Source organism: Rhinolophus sinicus, linkage group LG05 (genome assembly GCF_036562045.2).
Source record: "Rhinolophus sinicus isolate RSC01 linkage group LG05, ASM3656204v1, whole genome shotgun sequence".
Taxonomy (NCBI): Eukaryota; Metazoa; Chordata; class Mammalia; order Chiroptera; family Rhinolophidae; genus Rhinolophus; species Rhinolophus sinicus.
Window position 1 is genome coordinate 128971730 of NC_133755.1, and position 24554 is coordinate 128996283.

At 39.2% G+C, this 24554-nt stretch overlaps 1 protein-coding gene across 6 annotated transcripts in view; it reads left to right on the forward strand.

Annotated features, from left to right (window-relative positions):
• Positions 1-24554, forward strand: part of KLHL32 (kelch like family member 32) — a 181833-nt gene that overhangs the window by 71712 nt on the left and 85567 nt on the right. For all 6 annotated transcript variants that reach the window (XM_074333324.1, XM_074333320.1, XM_074333319.1 and 3 more), the window contains exon 4: positions 10491-10598. In XM_074333324.1, the coding sequence (XP_074189425.1) occupies positions 10491-10598 (108 nt within the window). The remainder of the gene's footprint in view (positions 1-10490; positions 10599-24554) is intronic.

A 24554-nucleotide genomic window follows, 5' to 3' on the forward strand; every position in this document is an offset into this window, starting at 1 on the left:
GTGACTTTAAAAAAAACCTACAAAAATATAGTTCCAAAGAGCTGTAGAAATTGACAAAAATCACCCACAGTTGAAAATGTGCTCAATTTGTCACCTAAGTCATAATCAACTGTTGTCTATGAGTAATTGTTGGCATTCTGCTTTGTATCTGACGCTTAGTCACTTAGTTAATATCTACCAAGAAGAGGCCTCATGAAATAGCTTTTAAATTTAGCTGGGAAAAAAATAGCACCATTAATGATGGCCTTGACATTCAGCAAAGCCAAATGAAGCAGTCAATCTGACATCTTCTAGACAGTCTGTTACGGAGCCTCACACCGGGTGGATCCTCGATAAGCATTAATTGCCTGGCTGACAACAGCTACACATCCGCCTGTTATAGAAGCTGCAATGGTGGAATAAACTGGAGAAGGTTGATTTGGGGTATTGTGTGGGATAGGACCAAAAGGTGTGTGGGTTTTGGTTTTTCTAATTAAATTGGCTTCATAATTTCCTTTTAACTGAACACATCTGCTAAAAATAGAATTCCCTTTATTCAAGGTGAAGCACCAGTTAATAGTGGGAGTGGTCAAATATTATTTCCTTTTTAAATGGAAAGCTGAGAGCCTCTAAAGAATCATTGTCACATTCCCTTTTAAAATTATTTGCATCAATGCCCGAGAAATCATTAACATTTCAGCTACTATTTTCATTATTGTGCTGATAGTGCACTGTGCTCATTATAGTACGTGGAGAATGGTGAACTCTGGTCTGCAGTTTTTCATTTAAACGGATTCACTTCTACTAAATGTAAATACTATGAAGGGAGAAGTATATGATGTAATAATAATAGCTAACTTTTCATCATTTACTCTATAGAGTCATTGTGCTAACGTCTTTATATGTGTTTGTTTCAAGTGTGTGTTGAAAGATTATTTCACTTTTTCTGCCACATCATTTTTGTGCTTTTAAAATTATAACTTTTACAGTGTTTTATTCAAAATCACAATTTCACTCATGCTTATTTAATTGTAGTGATAACAGTCAACCTTAGTTTCATCTGAAAGAATGAGAACACATGTTTGAAGGATAATAAAGCTGATGAAAATTTTAAACCTTTAGAAATTGAGTATTGAGCAAAGACAGATGTTTTGTAAAAGAGGGGCAAGACAGCTGATCATGTGATCTGATAAATTGGTATAAAGTATTATTGGGATCTGTAAGATATGCCTTGATTCTGTTTATAATTTTTATTTATAGAATATAAAAAAAAACTGATTCAGAATAAATTGTCCACACTGTAGGATGGTCCAGCTGCTTGTTGAATCAATTGCTTTTAATTAGCCCATCTGATGTGGATTGGATTTTGGGCTTGCATGCCTGGATTCCCGAAAGATTGAATTACCAGCATTCTCAATTGGAGACACGTGATGCTAAAGTGATACGAGAGATTTTTTCATATCAAATGGTTCATGTCACTTTAAAAATTGTATATATATGTATACATTTTTTATAGGATTAACAGAAGTTCTTTAGTTAATTTTGAAGGGTTTTTGAACTCTATGGATTATTCTTAAACTCTTTTTTCCCCCCATTTTGTAAGATGTGGAGACTGTGTGTAGCCTGCACGGACAAAGCATCAAATGAGTTTGCAAAAGGAGTGAACATATGGGACAACCCGAACATTTTATATTAAACTGGCCTGTTCTGCCCTGGATCATGAAGGTTCCAGTGAAGTGGTTGCTTAGTAACTAATGGAGTTAGAAGACACAGCGTGTTAGCCGGAGCTCTTGCACTCATCTGTGTGTACGCCTAATAATGGGGAGAGTGGCTCCGACGTGTATTGCCTGACTTGCAGCTATCAAACTAAAGTGATGCATAAAATGACAGATTGAGAAATTCCACAGCTGGACTGGGAGCCTATTTTTATAGTCTTATATACCTTATTTTATGTTAATATGTTGAAGAAAAAGATATTAAAAGAGAACATTAAAAATAGAGGAACTGTTGAAATTTTGGGTTAAAATTTTAAGAGTGATTGTTAACGTACATTGGGTTTTTAAAGAGTAGAATAATAAGTGATGATTGAGATGATTCCACACTATTATCTTCAACACTCTTCCCAAAAGTTCTCTATAGAAAAAAGGGTAATAGATTTTATGGGATAACGTCGTGAATTCTAGGACAGACACAGCATGTTTTAGTGCTTGTACATATATATGCTTTATGGTGCAGGGCAGGCACATCTGTCATTATCCCCATGACAAACACAATAACTAGATCCTGACCACTCCCTTGAGCCTGGATGTGGCCTCACAGCCCTAAACAGGGCTCCAGGCAGCCACTAAGAAACTGCCTTGTCATTTGTTTTGGCAAATTGAAACTCCTTAAAAGCTCCTACTTTTTGAATTCCATAGGAATGGGACTGAGGGATTTATGTCCATAGTAGCCCTGAGATGACCACTGTCATGCAGGGAGTCATGCGGGGTCTCTGGTCCCGCTCCCCACATAAGAACGCAGGATGTGGTGAGGCCAAAAGGAACACCCACGGAGCCATAAGTAGGGGAGTCATATCACTATATTCTCGCTGGCGGCATCCGCCTCTCTGCAATCCGCTCTTGCTAGCTCAGCCACCATCTTCTTGCTAGCCCCCATTTTCTTGCTAGCGTAGCCACAGCAGTTATATTAGTGGCCAATGGCTCACTGGTTACAGCTGATGGCCAAGTAGCCACAGCTGATGGCCATCCAATCACAGTTGATGGCCATTTACTACCTGAGCCAGCACCTTTCTATGTGAGGCCGAGAGCCTGGAAACTGCTTTCTGGGGCTCTGTCCCCACAACCACTCTTTTTAGAAAAATATGATAAGAAGGAAATGGATGAGAGAAAGTCAACCAAAGAAATTGGGAAAAATAAGGTTGTGTGATGGATTTGCCTTAAGGCTCCTAACACTGCCACCATCCAAAGAACATTGAGTGATTTACTCTTTTAAAGGCTTTCTTGAAACCATGGGTGTTTTACTTTGATTTCAGAAGCAGGAACTTCCTTTGCTGTCCCCCTGCATTTGGGGATCAGTCCTTCCTTGCTGGGATTTGGACTCTGGTCTTCTCCTGGGACTGCAGGATTTCTAGTGTTGGCTTTGAGCACTAACATTTTAAGACTCAGAATTTGGACTAGGTGCTCTTGCCAATAGGAGACGTAAGAGCTGTTACCACATGTCACAAAGGTTGCTAAACAGAAAAGATTAAATTTATTGACCTTCTGCTGGGGCCAAGGGGAGCAAGGTATCAGGAGGGTGATTATGATTCAATATTTGGAGGGTCTTATTAATATGTTGCATTTTTTGGTAAAGTGTTGGGTGTCTCATCACTTCAAATATTCATATATGCAAGGAGTATTGCAAGGGGTGGAGGACCGACTCTAGCCGTGCCTCCCATATTTTAATGTGCATGTGGTTCACTTGCAGCCCATGCTAAAATGCACCTTCCCATCCAGGAGGTCAGAGGTGGGCCCGAGACTGCATTTCTAACAAGTTCCTCGGTGATGCCAGTGCTGCTGACCCAGGGACCACACCTTGAGTAGCGAGGAGCCCGTGATCTCTAAAGTACCTTCCAGTTTTAAAATTCCATTTTCAGAAGGGAAGCAAGGTTTTAGTTGTGATACTGAAAACACACCCAGTGTGCTTTTGATGAGCCACACATGAGCCTCTTCCGTGTGTTACTCACAGGATTCTCCCTGAATGCCTGTCGTATTTTAATCAACATAGACTCCCTCACTCTACCTCCTCAGTTGCTCTACCCCCTTTTTTTTTTTTTTTTCTCTTCAGGCTTTCAACCTTTCCTGATATTACTGTCCTCTAAAATTATTCTTTTTTTTATAGCTACTCCCACAGATTCCTGTAGATACATCTGCTCAGTCACTCTTTCCTGCAGGCCCCAAAGTCTGTCTTAGGACAGCTGTCAAGATGCAGGAAGTCCAGGTTTGGTCTTAGTGTGTCCTTAGATTTTGAAAGGCAGGATTGTGACTTGGCTGCCGTATGAGGACAGACCCACGGCATTCTAGTTGGGAAAGAGTCATTCAATAGTGGCTCATCAGTTATATTCAACAGGAAGAGTAAAAGTGCCATCTCTAAATATCTGAGAGATGTTTACAGATAAAAGAATGGACTTCTTTCCATGGTAGGTAGTAAAGTATTGAAATCCCATACCCAAGGGATATAATCATAGACTGGAAGGTAACAAGCACAGAGGACTGAGCAGAAGCTAAGGGATCTGAGACAGTGGCCCAAGACTAAAGCCAGATGTGTGGGTGCCATTTTCCAGAGTATGTAACAAGTGACAAGGATAAATACCATTCGTGGATAACCTGACTTCATGATGGGCAACAGATTCTGGCTTTCACACTTTCTATGTCTTTAGATAAGAAAACAACAACTTGATTTGTGTTCTTTTTCCATTTCATTCCATTTTCCCCCAGGAGACGCAAGATGTTGAAATATGGCTGCATCCAGGAGGAGAATTCTAAAGAGAAATAACATAACCATAATCTTGCTGGCTTTGAAGGGCTCGTTATCACCATGGAGTTAATTTAAGAAGAAGCTGTGCCAAGAGCAAAGCTGTGAAATACAGCTAGATTTTTCAAATAAACAAAACTACGTATTTGAAAATGTTGGGAAAACCAGTATGTTTCACAGTTTTTAGCGTATAACATGGTTTTTTCCTTTATGTGGCTAAGGTGAGGGAAAACTGGTATTTTAGAAATATTAATTTTTGCTGCCTAATTATAATTATAGTAATATAATTTTACCATTTTTGTTTTTCCTGATATTTTATTCTCTGAGAGTATTACTATACTGTTTGAGGAGAATTGAAACAGATATAAAATATATAAGGGGGGAAAAAAACCTTCCAACCAAACCTCCCCACTCTTTCAGGCCATTAAACTCTCCGGGTGGATTGGATTGCTTTTGCATTTGGGAGATAAAAAGGTAAATAGTCAAGTTCAACTGTGGTCAGGACCCTTTTCTCCATAATGCCAGGGAAATGGGCTATTGTGGTGAGTTGAATAGTCTCATTAGCTAAGATTTACTACCCATTCTATATGTAAGGTATGACCAAAATGCAATAAAGGATAATGACCATTAACACTAAATTGAGCAAAATGTAATCTTTGTTGATTCAGAAGGTAGTGCAAATCTCTGTAATGCCTTACGGCCGTTGTAGCATCACTGGTTATGTAACACTGGGCGTATAAAAGATGCAAGGGATTGGGCTAGATCTGCAGTCATTGCAAGTTGCTCTTTTCAACTTCCTTATATGTGTTTGTTTACTTTTATTTAACTCTGTTGTAAAAGATAAGGGTTGAATGTGCCCAAAATACTCCAGTTATTTCACCTGTAAAACCATCTGGATTCCTGATAAAAATGGGAATTCACAGTGTATCTTGCTCATGTTCAGTACAACTCCAAAGCTAGACATAGTTTACCAAGTAAAAAGGTTATATTTCACCAACTTTAAGTGCTTAAAAAAGTCTATCAGCTGTCATTCTACTTGTCTTTGAAGATGTAGTAGAATTTCCATCGGCCAGTTTTGTGGCGTAATAATGTATCAGCTTAAAACTGGTTGCGGCTCATCCTGTGACTGCATGTCAACAAACATGACCCAAGGAAACTTAACTCATGTACTGTGTTTTTAGGACTCAATTTGTGTCATTTCTGTGTGAAATACAGGACAAATGACACCCTTCAAATCCACAACTCTCTCTGTGGTAGGCACTTACAGTGGATTGTATTCTCACAAACTGGGTTTCCAATTAGAAAGATTTGTGGTGGTGGCAGCATGTTGTCAGCCGGAGTGAGCTGTGATGACTGTAAAGCTCAGCCTGGCCAAGGCTCTTCCAAAGACAGAACAGTATGAACCAAGGAAGAGTCTGTGCCGTGCTTTCAGATTCCCAGGCAGAGCCTCATCCCATTCTGCTTCAGCAGAATGTTGTGGCTTAATAGAGGACATTACCATATGGTCTTCATTTTTCCAAATGATCTCATTTGTATTTAGCTTATGGTAGATACTCTTTCTCTTTAACTTTAGCTGTGTTTTATATCCCAGGATCAAAAACATTTTACATCCCGACAGTTTTTTTCTTATGTCAAATTAATTCTTTTTGTTTACAGCCGTGTAGAATAGCTGGGCATCATCTGCCACTGAATTTTTGAAGAGCTTGTCAGTTTGTTCATCTATTCATTTACCCGTGTTTAGTGCATGCATGCAATGCTGGGGTCTAGGATCTCCTCAGTGAATAAGAAAGACACTTTCATGAAGCTTAGTTTACCTTTTCAAGAAGTTCGATGCTAAAAGATAGTACCTTTGGTCTCATTACCTCTTTTGCTACCCAAGGAGGCTTTGTCTTTCGCTGTGGGTTTCTAGACATTGTTTCACAAGGCAGCTTAGGCAGCTGGTGTTTCACTGTGTCAGATGGCCAGGCTCTTCTTACTTTCGTGGTATGCTGTGAGGCTTTTCCTAATCGAGGTGCCTTGTAAATTTATTAAACCCAAGATTTTGACCTTGATTTAATAGTTACCGTTTTTAAAAGTAACCAATTTTTTAACTTTTAAAAATTATGTTAAATTTGTAACATTAAATTTCCAAACTATGTGATATGATGTCAGAATGGAACTCATGCATTGATAGAAATGGTGGTGATGGTTTTTAGGATGGGGTCTTTCCTTAAAGTAGGATGTGATGAAAGTGAAGTCTTGCAACCAGTACTAGGACAACCAATAGGATTGTCATTAGGAAAGTATTTGAAAGGAATGGATTTTGGCAGAGAGCAGAGGGAAGGGCTGTTTCTTAGCTCTTATTCCAGTAGGGATCAACGGAAGACATAGGAGAGTACAACCATCAGTGTGGATTAGAATAATAGTTTCTATTTATTAAGCACCTACTGTGTACCAGGTATTATGCTTGACCTTAAGCATAATTGTATCTAAATCTCATGACAACCCTGTGAGATAGATATTATCCTCATTTTACAAATAAGGGGCCTGAGCTTCTGAGAATTTAACGAGTTAGCCAAGGTAACATTTTCAAGGTGAATCGCCTACATAATTATCGTGTTTCCCCAAAAATAAGATGTAGCTGGACAATCAGCTCTAATGCGTCTTTTGGAGCAAAAATCAATATAAGACCCGGTATTATTTTACTATAATATAAGACTGGTCTTTATAATATAATGTAATATAATATTAATTTTTGCTCCAAAAGATGCATTTGAGCTGATTGTCCAGCTAGGTCTTATTTTTGGGGAAACAGAGTAGTACATTATAGAACCAGGATTTGCACCAGATGTGTCTGCCTACACAGTCGTGAAAATTAAAAATAAAACAAAGTTTGCAAAAGGCAGTTGTCAGAAATACACAGATCCATTGTAATGATCCAAATAATACTACGTAAACAGAGTAAAATTAATAGTTTCTTTTCTCTACAGTCATACCCTATATTATAGCCACAATGACCAATTTGGTGTTCCTTTATTGCTTATAATAATATGTACAAATATATATGTACATTACTTAAGGGGTTGTGTTCTCTCCCCAAGTCTACCAAGCCAGGCTTCAAGTTCAGCAGCTCACAACCCTGTGGTTGAGGATGCTGGTTCTATGCCAATTGCATTGGTTGCTTTTGAAAGACATCTAGGAAGGCAGGTTCATAAAGCTTCCTTGGCATCTTGTTCTTTCATTTAACTTTTGCTCTCGGGAACTTTTTCCATTTCATCAACCCCGATAATTCTTCTGCATGATGAGTCATTTCTGTCTTTCTCTGCATTTCGGGTTGTTGGACAGCAGCTGGTCACCATATCAGGTGCAAGTGCCACTTGGGAGATCTGGAAAAAGAAACTAGTTGGGGAATATTAAAAACTGAAGCACCGATATAATAAAAAACAGACAGTGAAAACAACTGAAATTTCTTTCTGATTCTTTTAAAAGTGGCCATAAGAAGTCTAGAAGCACATTCAGAATTACACAAATTCAAAGATTTTTTTATTTGAGATCTATGCTTTTTAATTTTAAAATTTCAGATCTTTTACAAATGCATAAGCAGAATCCATGTAACATTAGTCAATTTCCTGTTAGCATTTTTTATGTATAGTCGCACTTCATTTTCAAACAACAACAACAACAACAACAAAACAAAAACCTAGAAATGGGTACTTATAATGTAGCAGTCCTTTTAACCAGAGGATACATAAAAGAAACTTCATTCTATTTTATTGTTATCACAAAATATAAATTTCACTAAGAGCTTGCCATATGTCAGACACTGTCCTGAATACTTTATATATGTACTGGTATACAATATTCAAATAAGTTCATGAAGTAAGTACACTTTTTAGCCCCATTTTTCAGATGAGAAAACTGAATCACAGGTTACGCGTTTGTACTGGTCACTTGTCAGTCTTCAAACCCAGAATTGTTTGGTTACAAGTTTGCTCTTAACCACTGTGCTTTACCAAACCAAGGATTATGTGACTTCAAAATCAGTATTCTTAACCTAACACATAGTACTTTAACTGCTGGTGACAACCATGAGAAGTCAGATCAACTCACTAACTAACCAGGTTGCAGATTTACCACATTGACCATTAGCCTTTAACAGCTTCTAAAGGATAGACTGAGATGAGATTTTAAAGGTTAGATTTTGTTTATTCATGATAAATAAATTTCTGAAAGTTAAATACAGTCTTAATTTAAAATGTATAAAATGGCGAGGATCAACAATAAATTTATCAAAATAAAAATTTGCTAAAGGATGAATAGTAATACACTGGCAAAACAAAATATCACATTTTTAAAATTAAAAAGATTTAGTGTGAACTGAAATATTACTGCATAGAACAGTGAGGTGTGTTGTTGCCCAGTTTTTCATATTTCTGTGAAGTTAGCCGAACTTCAAAATCTGAAAGGACAGTCCCCTCAAGACTTTCCTCACTTCTAATACCAATTGTGAGTTTGAGGGGATTCCTAGAAGTACTCTCATGTTCAATAATTCACTAGACAGAGTCACAGAACTTAACAGAAGCTTTTGTACTCGTGGATATGGCTTATTACTGGGGAGCGATGCAAATTAGAACCAAGCAAGGAGAGAGTCACATAGGGCAGAGTGCAGAAGGAGACGAAACACGGAGTTTCTGGCCATCTTCCCCTGTGGAGTTATAGCGTTACCTCCTCCTGGCCATGCTGTGTGACAGTATACACAGAGGACTGCCCACCAGGGATGCTTGCCCAAACTTCTGGGGTCCATAATTTTTACTGGGGCTCAATCACAGACTGCCTGTGTGGCTGACTTTTCGTCTCTAGCCTCTCCTGGAGGTCAAGTTAATACCTTTAGTTTCCAGTTCCTCTGGAGGTCAAAACTGACATGGTTTTGCCCAAGACCCCTATCATAAATCATGTTGCTAGACTGTCAGTGGGAAAAGCCTCCAGACAAACAGAGACACTCCCATCAGGCGGATATTCCAAGGGCCTAGAGATCACCTTCCAGAAGAAGCTCAGGGCAGAAACAGACCTCTCTCTTTGTAAAGTTAATTCTTTACTACACAGATACATACCATCTAAATAGTGTATTTAATCATCAGTAACACAAAATTGAATATTCTCTTTGTATCTTTTAAGTCAAACTTGTTAAAGGTATACAAATTAATGTGGGTCCTTTTTGGAGTGGGGAGGTCCAACCCATTTGTTTAATTTGGCAAGTTGTCCTCTTTTTAATTTTCAAGTTTCCATTTGACATATTGATCATTCAGTGGAAGAGCCGATAAGTTGAAACCATCTGGAGAATTGGTTTGGGGGCAAATTGATTTTCACTGAATAACTTAGACAGTGGTTCTCAATTTCAAGTGAGCATCAGAGTCACTTGGATGGCCCATTGCCCCCAAATTGCTGGGCCCCACTCTGAGTTCCTGACTCAGTCGGTCTGGACTGGGGCCCCAAGAATCTCTAGCAATTTCCTGGGTGATACAGATGTTGCCAGCCAAGTGGCCACATTTTGAGAACCACTGGAATAGAGTGTGTGAAATGTGGCAGATGAAAGAAATGAGGTATGTCATTGAGGTGGGGCAGGAAAAAGGAGGAGAAGTTGGGAGACAAGGGTGCTCCTGTCCGTGTCCTGTTGGCGAGAGTATTTGGGAGTGCTGCACATTTCATGACAGCAGTGACTCCCCAGGATCAAGAGAATGAGTCCCATGAGTGGGCCCGAACACAGTCACCCCAGAGAACGGCTGTGGGATTAAAACAGACTCTGTCTGTGAAGTGTGCAGTACTGTTTGTGTGTACCCGGTTAGACAGCGAAGCGATTTGCAGTGGCTCACGTGAGTGAAGCTTTGTGGAAGTGATTCAGAAACCAAAATCCATCTTTCACTTGTAAACTTTTTTTCTTTCCTAGCCTGTCTAGGCCTTTGTCTTGTTCCCTTGCTATTTCCGTCCCATAATTCTCTGTCTCCCTTTCTTTCCCACCTCAGGCAATGTTCAGTCTTTGTATGGTGGAAAGTGGAGCTGACGAGGTGAATTTACATGGTGTGACCAGCCTTGGCTTAAAGCAGGCTCTGGAGTTTGCATACACAGGACAGGTATGGTACAAAATGAGATCTGAGAGGTTGAACATTTTTAATTGTCTCTCACCAGAGGAAATTCTCCTGAAACATGAGATTTACTTATTTTTCTTGTTCTTCATTTTGATGTTAAAAACTTTCACAGCTACTTAATTTTGTAACTAAAATGATGGAAAGGTATATAAAGCAATATGATTTTAAATATGACTCAGGGGACAAAAGATTTTAATCTTAGCTCAGTGGTTTGCTAGTGTAATGTTAAAATAGCCCAAAGAACTATTATATGGCAAAGAGTTTGCAAAATAATTTGAATTCTCACTGTTACCACTGAAGCTCAGTGATTCAGTCATGGCCTTATTGACTTAAAAACAAGCCCCCAAAAATTTAAAGCCTCAAAGGCTATGTCTAACAAGATAAGTGCCCATCTGTGCCTGACCACTGCAGTGTACACCTGAAGCTGAAGCTGAATAATGTTGAATGTCAACTATAATTTAATATATGTATAGTCACAAGATGTGGAATACAGCATAGAGAATAGAGTCAATGGAATTGTAACAGCTATATGCGATGTCAGAGGGGTAGTAGATTGGGGGAAGAGGGTCATCACTTTGTGAGGGGTATAAACATCTAACGGTTACATTGTTTTGTACACCTGAAACTAATTTAAAAAAAGAAAAAGGCTATGTCTAGCATCTTTGCACCCTGTCCTCCACACATAGCTCAGAATCAGGATATCAAGTAACAGATGAGAATGTGATGGTTTAAAAGCCAAAATTGTTCATTCCTAAATGTATTTTCGGCCTTACAGCAGTCTCCAGAGAACATCCTTTTTTTTCTATTTTTTAAAATGAAAGCACAATAATGACAACTAATAAAATATAAGAGCCATGTCAGTGTGCAACTATCAGAGCAAATCAAAACGAAACTGCATGAAGACAATATGAATCCAGATTCTGAATCTTTGTGGTTCTTAACTAGCTTTATGGTAGTGAAACAATTATTAGAACCCACTTTATCAATTATTTTTATAAGATAATATAAATTATATAAAATAAATTATATTTTGATAAAATAATATAAATTATTTTTATAAAATTACAAATTATTTTTAAATTGAGATATAATTGACATATAACATCGTGTTAGTTTTGGGTGTACAACATAATCGTTTGATTTATGTATATATTGCAAAATGATTACTACAATAGGCTTAGCTAACATCTGTCATGACACATAGTTACAATTTTTCCATTGTGATGAGGACTTTTAATTCTCTCTTAGCATCTTTCAAATACGCACTACAGTATTGTTAGCTGTAGTCACCATGCTGGACATTACATCCCCAGGACTTATAACTGGAAGTGTGTACATTTGACCCACTTCACCCATTTTGCCCACTCCCTTTTTTATTTGAGAACTACTCAACTAAATTGATAGAGACTGGATGTTTATCTTCTTTTATAAAGTTTTGTTCTGTAATTCCATTCCATCCAACTTATGTTCAGTGTCTTCTATGCTAAACTCAGGGCCTCTTCTATTGTTTGGCCACATCCTGGCGGGGGAAAGAGGCATAGACATAATTATACATCCTTACTGTGATGGGAGGTATAATAGACACAGAATACAAGACACAGTGGAGACAAAAAGGAGGGTATGGTCAACTGGGGCCCTCAGTGCAAACCGTCACAGAGAAGGCGGTATTTGTCGAGGAATGTTGGGAGTTCACTCTTCTACTAAATTTCCTTCTTTAGAGGCTTATTAAAAGGTATGATGTTGTCCATTCTCTTTTCTAGACTTCGTAGAGTTCTGAATATGTTTCACAGAATAATTGAGGCAACTCTGGCAGCTGAAATGAAAATAGTAGGTAGCAAGGAAAAATCATCCATTGAGTAGCAGGTGCAAAGGAGAATAGAAAGGAGATGGGTAACAAATTTAGTATCGGCCCAGCCAGATTTCATGCCTGTGGAAAGTAAGGCAGATGGTTATTATTCATAAGAGTTGCTAAAGCATATTCTTAGTGAGGTGAGTAAATAATGTGTTGTATGCTTTTTGGTTTATAGATGTAAAGAAAGATACCACCTCTAAATTGTGTCTTGTGTATATTTCTCTCTTCACACCCGAACTACAGTCACACCTGCATTTGTCCGTCTTTAAAGTACGAATCATAACCCATAGCTCACACTTCCCTGGTGTGCGGTGGGGATGAAAAGGCAAATATTAGTTTTTTGATAAAGCTACCCAAGTAAATAGTTTCTGTACTTAGCTTCATTAACAACTAAATGTTTTAAGCTCAGAAGCTATAGGCTGCAAAGCACGTTTAAATCATGAGTAAACAAAGGGGCACAAAATTGCTGTGAAGGCTCAGGTAAAACATACATGCAGATATAAGTGTCCGCTAATTGTTTGTCTTGATTGCTTTGTGGTTTCATTCACAACAATATATATAAACTCAAACTAGGGTACAAAGGTCTATGAAACACGAACTGAAACTAGCATAAGGGGGGCTGACTTTTTGAAGGGTAAATAAACTGCTTGTGAAAGGAAACAAGTTTGCACAAAGGCTGCCATACCCCATTGCCTAGGAGTCATATGCTCATATCCCACTTTTATGGGGAGTGAGAAAGCCAAAGGAGAAAAAATAAATATCGTTCTCTGGTATAAGTACTTAAAAAAAAATAGAAGCAATCCCTGGGGCCAGACCTGGAGTTGCATTTATTCTGCCCAGTGACCCATTCTGCACGTGATCCAGTGACATGTGCACACACAGAGGGGTGACACGCCTGCAGCACACAGCAATAGATTGTGTACTGAGGGGACAAGATGTGAGCTGACATTTCATGGAGCACCTTCTACAAGAGCCAGGGCCCTGCCCTAGTCACGTTATGTGGGCTGTTTAACCTAATCTTCCCTGAGGAGTGCAGCGATCTCGTCATAGGATGACAAGCCCAGGAAAGCACAGTGAAGAAGTGAGAGCATTCTCCCAGTGCGGACTGACTCAGCGAGTGAAACCCAGTCCTCTTAATTTCGTATGTCCTGTTCTTTCTTAATGTCCTAGGTTACTAAGGAAAGGTTAAGTCATATTTTTGTGCTTTTTTGAAAAAGGTGAGGAAGTGTTTGCACATTTTAGAGGGAACTCTTCTGATGGTTCTCTCAACCTGAGTGCGTTTCCAACACTCAGTGCACAAGGGCTGTCCGGCGCTGCCTTCGTACACAATGATTCCTCTTTGCTGCAGAGTGGCGTTAAGGTTGGGTTTCTTGGACACTGTCCATGGCAGTTTGATTTCTTAAACACCAAAATAACTTAATAATAAATCTGTTTTCCCTTTGAGACATGAACACAAAGGATGGCAAAAAGTGAAATTGTACTGTACTTAGGGAAATGCAAACAGCTGCTTTCTCTTACTATGAAATTGAAATGAACAGTAAGTAAAGAGTTTGGAATATGGAAGTGTGAATGAACTCAATAGTTCCTCAATTTCTTATTATTTACTGTTGTGGACATTGGCTAATACATGGTCTTTAGCTGTGACGTGCACGTAGGTTTGTAAAAATCTGGGTTAACATTGAATTTATCTACCTATAGCTATTTCTACTGACAGTGGATTATACCTTTAGTCAGTTGTAGTACGCATAGTATAAAATGTAAGTATTACAAGTGTCTGAAAAGTGCTGCTGTCTTGGGAGAGAAGTTGGAAGTCTAGAGTGGGTGTGATGAATGAATGCCGCTGAGTGTAACAAGACGTGTGCGTGTTCCTCCTACACAGTGCTCTGAAGCCTAGCCTTTCTAAAATTGGTCACGGATTTCATCCAGGAAATTTTAAAGAAAGCGCAAACTTTTCCCCTAATGCTAATACATCCTCTGAAAATGCATGCGCTTTTCTTATTGAGCAGCACACACAGGGCTGAGCAAGCACACACTCTGCCTTCTCGCTAATTAGAGCCGTGCCCTCCTGTGGGTACATCCTGCTTGAGACGACACAGCTCGAGCAGAGCCCGGGATGTGGCAGCCCCGTGGCTGTTCTTGCACAGCCACACACCGTAGGACCAGCCACGGAAGCCCTGTTCCAGGCTGGCGCTGGGAGCGAGGTCGGAAGCAAGTGGTGTGATGTAAACTGTCACTGGGCAGATCTGCCTTAGGGACCAAAGGACAAAGTGAACCTAAAAATCCACAGACTCTCACTTAACTCTGGTGGGCAAGAGGACCCTTTCCTCTTGGCCTCCCTCAATCTCACTTACCAACTCTCGCCAGGAATTCATTTTGTTTTAGACCAGTGCTGAGTAGAGGAGACATGAGAAAGAAGGGGAGAAAGGATTCTGATGGAGATGTTGTCTGGGAGAAATCCTAGGCCAAACTAGACAAAAGGTCAGCTACCCGGGAGTGAGCAGGTGTTGCTCAGAAAGCCCAGCCAGACAGTGAGGAGCAGTTAACACTGAGATCCTTTTATAAAGAGTAGAGCGCTGCTCGGAGATGGAAGGGTTTCCCACCCCAAAGCTCTTGCAATAAGCCTCTAGAGGAATTTGAGTTACTGAGGACCAAAAATGGAAGCAAATAGGACTGAGAACAATAAAGTTTACTGTTTAACTCTCTGGCTATGATGATGTCAAGGAAGATAGACCATACGGAGTCTGACAATTAAGTTCACGAACTCCTCCTAGAACAAGTGCTACATACCCCACTGCTGAATATCACTACAGTCACCTTCAAAGTACTCCCCGTGGGAAGCTATGCACTAACAACAGTGCTGAGTCCACCCTTCAAAGCAATTTTAGAACTCTTTCTGGAATGGCCATCAGCGCTGTCGTCGTATTACCCTTGACGTCCTGAATGTCATCAACATGTCTTCCTTTCAATATTTCCTTTGTCTTCAGGTAAAGAAAGAAGTCATGGGGGCCAGACCAGGTGAGTAGGGAGGGTGTTCCAATACAGTTATTTACTTACTGACTAAAAACTCCCTCACAGACGGTGCCATGAGAGCTGGTGCGTTGTCATGATGCAAGAGCTATGAATTGTTGGTGAAAAGTTCAGGTCGTCTAACTTTTTCATGCAGCCTTTTCAGCACTTCCAAATAGTAAACTTGGTTAACTGTAGTTGGTACAAGTTCATAATGAATAATCCCTCTAATATCAAAAAAGGTTAGCAACATCGTTGCAATAAGTTCATGAACTTAATTGTCAGACCTCATATGCCAAGTACTATGCTAAATACCTTCCATATTAAACGTAGTTGGCTTCCTTTACTTTCCAGAGGATTGTCCTGTTCTGCCCCTTGTAGCCTGATGGAGAGATTCCAGAAACTCAGTAAAGAGAGAAACTGCACCAAATGATAGTGACATCTTAGTCCTCTGTAAAATTTCCTACCTCCAGGTACAGCTAACTTTGTCAGCCATGACCACCTGTGTCATATCTGGGCATCAGAAAAAGGATTCTTTGCTGTCTGTGTTTCCTTGTTTTTCTCTTCATTATCCAACCAGTCCCACCCTTGGCTCCTCAGCATCATAGAAGAACCCATCTCTGGGGGGGGGGGGGGGGGGGGGAACATCCATCCTAATTACCTTTCCCTGATCCAGAAAATGCTTCAGTATATTCTTCACAGGGATATTTTGTGTAACCATTAACATTAGTATTTTGAACTCTTTGGAAATCTAGACAAGTACAGTACTGTTAAGTGAAAAAAAAAAAAAAAACACCCTTTTTTTCTTTTAGCTATAGTTGTGGTAATATAAAAATATTCATGCAATTGAATTGAAAACTAAAGGAAACTGTCCCTTAATTTCCATGCTCTTACATAGTCAAGTTTTCTTCCTGATTCTCATTTGATTCTGTAATGTGTCCACCTGATTTTTTTTTCTTTTTATATCTAGCCCTGATAAGGCATACATGCTAGCATTACAGTTTGATGCTCGTCGAAACTGTGTTTATTCTCCATAGCAGAATGCTTTTCTCCGGAGACGTGAGCATCAGGCCTGGCAGCAGAGTGACAGGAGTCTTAATTAAAACTGCCATCCCATGGACCATGCCTTCAGGCATAGATGTGTCACTTTCCATGGAAAAAGTCCCCATCAGATTTCCTTATAAACATAACCCGGTTGAACTAAATGAGTGACATGGAACAAATCTGGGAGAAATGTTCCTTAAATGTTCTTCTTGGGAGCTGTGTTAAGAATGTTCAGTGGTTTCGGTATTTTAGCTGCAGAGTCCTTGCTTCACCTGGCAGTACCTCCAGAAGCCTAGGAAAAAGGCCCCCAAGGCACCTGCCTGTGCCCAGGCTCCAGAGGGCACAGTCTAAAATCTACATTCTAAGGAAGAGGATTTCACATTGTGCAGGAAGTGATCTGGATTGTTGACATAGAAGGTTCGAGAAGAGTGAAATGAAGGGAGGAAGTTTGAATTTCATCACTGGCTTTTTGCTTTCTTGGATCTTTTGAAAGTCTACGTTATTTACCTTTGGAGAGATTTTTCTTTTATCAGTGGATTATTGGAACAAACAGGCAGGTGTGTCTGCTTACTCTCTTTGGGTGAAGATGTTACCTGTTCCCATTCATGGTTTTGTAGAAAGTGTTGATCGACCTAATAGACGAGAACCATATGCCACGTGGAATTTTTATTGCTTCCCAAGATATCAAGTAAAATAATAAACTCTTGACATGGTTAGGTAGTCATAGGTGGCGAGGACAGATTGAGGACCTAGTCATTTATTGTGAAAAAATGAGGTGAGATTTTAGAAGTCCCGGTCCAGACTGACCCCCAGAAGCTTGCCTTTCTCAGCTGAGGACCCAAGAACAACTTCCCTGGGCCCAAAGCCTGTGTGTTCCTCACTCACAGTTGATTCAGACCAAGTGAAGTCATGTGGGAGGGCCTCCTACCTGTAGAGCAGGATCCGTTCTGATAGTCCCTGCTTCGTGCCAGCCTGTCCCCCTGTTATCTGTGCTATCTGGTCAGAATGCACTCAGGGTGTAGTTTATACTGCAGGAATTACAAAGCCATTTGCTCAGCCCTTCAGTGTCTAAAATGTGTGTGTGAGAGGAAGTTTTTAACTGTGTCCACACTTCTGAGATCCGCTTTCCGGTTTAGTAATAAATCTGATATTTTCATTTTTTAAAAAAATCTTTCCTGGATTTTTCTTAATATTTTTCAAGGCTCCCAAGCATGTCCAAAATGGCTTGAGAGAGCAAGTAGGGGTGATTGACGTTGGCGTTTATTATGGTTAGGGGATGAGGCTGGAGAGTTCTCCACAAAGGTAGGGGTTTGCATGGTTTGAACTTCCCACCACACCAAGGGAGAGAGTGCTCAGACTTTGTTGTATTTTTTCTCAGGTGAGGGGCAAGCAGGGAAGAGGGAGTGGTGGGGCTCGACCGCTGTCAGCAAACATCGAAAATGGAGTCAGACTTTATTACCTTAGGCTTGCATTCTACTTCAGCAATAGTCATGTTTTAGGCACAGATATTTTCCTTTGGGACATTGTGAAACTTACTCCATGAAAACAAAATGTATTTGAACAATACGTGTATAGCATTTATAATCTTTCTAGGCATCAGTTCGGTGCTGGAACCCCTTGTGGGCCAAGGTGCTTGAGCTCATGTGTGCAAAACATGCGCACTGATAACACTTTGAGAGTCTCTGGATAGCTGGGATAATATTAGATGACATAGATGGATGTGGCCCATCTGTCTTAACCTTATCTTCATTATATAAAACTCCATTCCGATGACCTGGATTTGCTGCCTTTCTTCCATTCTCCTTCCAACTCTCTCTACCTTCCTCCCCCACCCTACTGCCAGTATAGAGAATAGAAAGGGAAGTATTTCCTGTATGCTCTTAGTAATGGTTTTACTGTCATAAGTGGGGCCAAAAACACTGGTCCTTTTCTAGCTAATGTCCTCCAAAGTGGAATCGGCGACTATCCAGCAACTCAAAAGTAGGCCAACCCACTTAGTTTACGCCGGGTGAATTTTGCGCTTCTGTGCACTTGTTTCTCTTGAATGTTTCAGCCGAAAGTTCCATTGCTAAACATTTTATGTTTTATGGTGTTCATAGGAGATTTTTCCTTTGCTATGGTAGATGAGCCATTTGCTCAGTGACTCCGGTTTTGGAATATTTCTAAGCTGAAATCATCACAGTTGTTACAGGTGTGCTCTTTCATGATCATTGGAATTTGAGCATTGGCTGCACTCAGAATCATTCCCTGAGGAAATTCTAACCCTTCCTTTAGGTGCTCCTTCAAATCACTTCTGAGTTGAGGGAGGTTAACAGTTTATTTAGTGAAGAAGCTTGATTAGCTCCTTAATTTTCATAAGACGTCAGCCTAATGGTGTACATTAATTTCCCCTTATTCAATAGAAGAAAATGATTGCATTTCAGAGTCAGCCTGTTTGCTGAACAGCTCTCACTAAACATTCATTTGGGAGAAATAGTACACATAATGGATTCCCAGAAGATATGCAGTCTGTCCATCTGACTTGCTGGTTCTCAACCTCATCTATTCGACCTTAATATAGAAAGGACAACTAACTTTATTCTTCCTGAAATGAAATGTTTCGATAATGTAACCTACCCACTGATATAACTCTAAGCATTGATAAGAATGTCTGAACCATATATCGTGTTTCCCTGAAAATAAGACCTAGCCGGACCATCAGCTCTAATGCGTCTTTTAAAGCAAAAATTAGTATAAGACCCAGTCTTATTTTACTATAATATAAGACTGGGTCTTATATAATATAATAATATAATATAATTAATATAATATAATATAATATAATATAATATAATATAATACCAGGTCTTCTATTAATTTTTGCTCCAAAAGATGCATTAGAGCTAATTGTCTGGCTAGGTCTTATTTTTGAGGAAACATGGTATAAAGGCCAGACAGAAGGAAAGAAAATACAGTAAAAATAATTTGTATTTCAGTATGTACATGCTGGGGCAGAACTCGTCCAGAAGACATCATGAAATAGTCTCCTGTCTACACCTACAGGTAGCATGGCTGTGCCTAGGACAGATGCATACAGGTGCAGACTGACTCAGGAATGTTTTGATGGCAACTGAGATACCACAGAGGCATGCCCTCGGTGACATGATTTTCTAAACGAGTGAACAACTCTTGGTAAAATTCCGTACAAACCAAACCGTAGTCTTCTCTTGGTTTTTACTGTGGTCGCATTCCTGGAAAATTCAGTGTATCCTGACACAGAACAACAACAACAAAAAAATGTGTTTATACGTAAAACAGAGTTAGATTCTAGGCTTAGAGTTTTATAAACAAGTTTTCTACTTATGTTCATGTCCAGAAGGACACTCAGGTGTGCAGGACATGGGGCAAATCTTTGTGGTAGGTGACTGTCCTGTATATTGCGTGACTAGCATCCCAGCCCAATAAATGCAGGTATTTTGGGGACAACCAAAAATACCTGCACAAGTTTCCAAATTGCTTCCTAGAAGGTTGTATACTGCCATCATTAAGAAGCACTGCTCAGCTATTCTAAATTTCATACCTGGATCAAGGTAGCAAAAGAAAATAGAATGTCTGGGTTTTAAAGAATCTCTTTGGGAACTTTTACTTTTTATGAAACCGTCTATTAAATACACTTTTGATATCATTGGAAGTGTAGTCATTCAATGGCGCTTCTAATGTCTGCAGGAAAATTTCCATTAGATCTCAGGGCCTCGAGAAGTAAGGATTTATTTTTTTATTTTCATCTGGTTTTAGGTTACATTTTCTTTTTCGTTTTGATGCTCAGAAGCTTACAGCCAGTAGATATATTTGTGATGATAATTTACTTCAATTTCTTTTCTGAAATTAGATAAAAGTACATTTATCCATAAATTCATAGTATATAAATAATGCCACTTTATTATTATCCATTGTTGTTTTTTTAATGGATTGTTTTAAATAAATTCACAGACCTGGCATTACTTGATCAAAAGGAGGAACGTATTTTTTTGTGAGAATTGCCTTCTGAAAGAGTTTTCCAATAGCAGCTGTTGAACAACAAAATTTTTTAACTTCTTTCCTGAAAATGGAATTCTTGAGCCCTCTGCTGGAAGCATTTAGTATTTGTATGATGTAGTACATGGGAGTTTTACAATTCTAAATATAAGATTTTTAAAAAGAAAACAAATTCATCACAAAACTATATGATCTTTGTGGTTGATTTCAAGATAAAAAACATAACTGGCCAGACAGAACTTTTGAGAAGATTTATATTGCAAGTAGATACTCCGTTTGAGTAGAATAATGATGTGAACATTCAAATGAAGGACTGATTCAAATGCATGGAATGTTCCAAGTTAATTTGTGAATATTTTATTTCCATTGTATACTTTGTAAAAAAAAAACAAAAAACCATGCATTTAAATTTTTTTTTCTCAAATTGAGATCCATTAATTCAACAAATAGTTAATGAGCACCAACTATCTGTTAAAAGCCTAATAGATGTTAGGTATTCATTGATGAAAAACATGCAGTGAATGTTTTCTCAAAGTGGGTCGAACAGTGATTAGAAATGCCAGATAGACACACCATGGCATTTATTGGAAATGGATTGCCAGGGGCCTGAATTATTTCTGTATGGAGCATAATGAAGTACCTAAGGACGTCTGATGCTCCAAAAGTTACAGTAGTTCAGAGAAGAGGATGAATAATTGAACCTTACTATTTTGTAGAGTACTACCTGAAAAATAACAGGATAATTTTCATTTTATTTTGCAGGGAGGAAAAATAGCTATTTGATATATGGTAATTGAATAGACATAGCTCCTGAAAAGTTGATGATAGCCGTGTAAATATCAGGGTAACAACAGTTTGGCACAGCCCAAAGAATACAGCTACTGGCCTTAGAGAAGGCCAAGCTTGACTCTATCCTGTGACATCTTTGGAGAATTATCAGTTGAATCTCACTATAAGTATCAACACTGCTGATGGTTGCTGGAAAAGGTTACTATTTTCATTTCAAATCCATGATCCGAAATCTCAGATGGATACTCATTGTTGCCAGGCGTTGCTGATCTTCTTCCCCAGTAAATGGACTCTCCTCCTCTCCCTGATAAATTTCTCATTTCTTCTCTCTTCCCAATGCCTACCCCGCCTCCTATTACCCTGCCTCCAGTACACATACCACAAGGGAAAGTCCCCTTCCACTGAGAAAATAGATACAGACAGGAGGATCTTCATCTTTTCACCATCAAATCCCCAAACCTCCCTGTATCTCTGCACTTACTTTGTGTATTCCCATCTCTTATGGTGGAGGAGGTTAAGCTCTAGATTCTGCTCCCTCTTAGGCTGTCAGTCATCACTCCGGTAATCCTTGTTTCTGTCTCTTCTATCACCAGTTTCTCCTTCTCTCCTGTAACCTTCCCACCAGCATATATACATGTTCTGTTGCTTATCTTTCAAATTCTTTTCTTGTTCTTACATTTCCCATCAGCTACCACTTATTTCTCTGCTTCCTTCCACAGCAGAACTTATAAAAAGAGTTGCATAAACATACTCACGTTTATTCATTTTTCTACACACTTTTCCACTCAAGTCTGAAGGCCTCCATCTGCAGCATTCCACTGAAAGTTGTTGTTGACAGTCACAGCTATCTCTAAGCCAATTAATAATGTCATTGTGACCTCTCAGCATCATTCAGCACAGTCAACCTACCTCTCCATTGAAGTCTTTTCTCTCTTGGCTCTTGTGGCACCACACTCTGTGGGCTCTTATTCTGTGCCCCTAGCTCCCCTCCCTGTCATTCCTTTCCAGGTGTCTTTGCTCTGCTCCTCCCCCCTCTATAGGCTCTGAATTCCTCGTGTATCAGGATCCCCGTTTAGTCTCACTAGCTTCCTTGGGGGTGTCATCCAGATCCATGTTATTCGGTACAATCTTATGCAACTAATTCCCAGCCCCCATCTACACTGCAGACAGGGGGTCTGCAAATTTTTCTGTGAAGGGCCAGATAGTAGATAATTTAGGCTTTGCAGGACGTGTACAGCTTTGTCACAACAACTTAACTCTGCTGTTGTAGCATGAAACCGCCAGAGACAAGTATATAAATGAATGAGCATGGCTGTGTTCCAATAAAACTTTGTTTATAGATACTGAAATTTGAATTTCATTTCTTTTCACATATCATAACATTATTCATCTTTTGTGTTTTTTTCCCAACTACTTAAAGTTAAAATCATGCTTAGACATTAGCACCTAAAAGAAAAAAAAAATGAAATGCTTAGTAATAAATCTAACAATTTATGAATAAGATCTATAGAAGGAAAATTGCAAAACTCTGATAGAAGAAATCAAAGAAGAATTAAAGAAATGGAGAAATATTCCACCTTCATGAATAGAAAAACTCAGTATTATTAAGATGTCAGTTCCTCCCAACTTGATCACTGCAATCCTAATCGTAATCCTAGTAAGTTATTTTGTGGATACTAACAAACTAATTCTACAATTTATATGGAGAGGAAAGATCCAGAATAGCCAACACATTACTGAAGGAGAACAACAAAGTCAAAGGACGGACACTACCTGACTTCAAGACTTATTGTAAGGTTACAGTAACCAAGAGAGTGTGGTATTGTTGAAAGAGTAGACAAATAGATCAGTGGACAGAATAGAGACCCACATAAGTCTTGTCACCTTATCTTTGACAAAGCAACAAAGGCAATATAATGGAACAAAGATAGTCTTTTCAACAAATGGTGCTGGAACAACTGAACAGCCACATGAAAAAAAAAAAAAGGAATTTAGACACAGACCTCACATCCTTCACAAAAAAATAGCCCCAAGGAGATCACAGACCTAAATGTAAAATGCAAAACTATAAAACTCCTAGAAGATAACATAGGAGAAAACATAGACGATCTTGGTTGTGGTGATGACTTTCTAGATACAGCGCCAGAGACACAACCCATGAAAGACATAATGGATAAGTTGGACTTCATTAAAATTAAAAACTCTCCAAAACTCAATTTCAAGAGACTGAGAAGACAAGCTATAGACTGGAGAAAATACTTTCAAAAGACACATCTTAGAAAACTTAACATAGTCTTACCATACAATCCAGAAAGCACACTCATTGTATTTACCAAAGTGAAGTTTCCATCTTCACATCCACAAAAAACTTGTATATGGATGTTTATAATGACTTTATTCATAATTGCCACAACTTGGAACCAACCAATATATCCTTCAGAGGTGAATGGATAAACTGTGGTCCATCCAGACAATGGAGTATTAATTCAGCACTAAAAAGAATGGAGCCATCAAGCCGTGAAAAGACATAGAGGAAACTTAAATGCATATTACTCAATGCAGAAGCCAATCTGAAAAGTCTATATACTTTGGGATTCCAACTATATTACATTTTCGAAAGGCAAAACTATGGAGACAGTAAAACGAGCAGTGGTTGCCAGTGATAGGAAGGAGGGAGGGAGGAAAAGGCGGATTACAGAGGATTGTTTCGGTACTTGCCCAAGTTCCTACCGTGGAACCCTACTAGAGCCATACTTTTAAACCTCCATTCCTAGTTTAGTATATGTGCTGCCGAAGCGAGCACATCTCCATTCCTAATAAAGCAAATGCAGGGAATTCCCCAAATGAACATGGAATTGGGTATTAATGATACATTTTTTTCATATGAAAAATCATGTCACAGCTTCCTTCCGGGAAAGGAGGCATCCCTAGCCGTGTGCTCCTACATCGTGCTGTTCCACCACTATCTTGGCACTGTTGCAGCACAGTGTAAGCATCATTCCTTTTGGCTCTTTGCTTTTCTCTCTGCTCCAACACCCAGCTGTAACACAGTAATAGCCAACTATCAATGAATATTGGCATCTGCCCCATTCATTCTTTCCAAGACCTTCCATCTTTGAACGTCAGTATTTTAAAGTAATGTTTCTTTCTTCTTTGGTCATGCTAGATTGTAAGAAACCAGCTCTGCAAGGAGAAGCCCAGCTTCATTCATAAACCTCGATGGGATGAAACCTCCC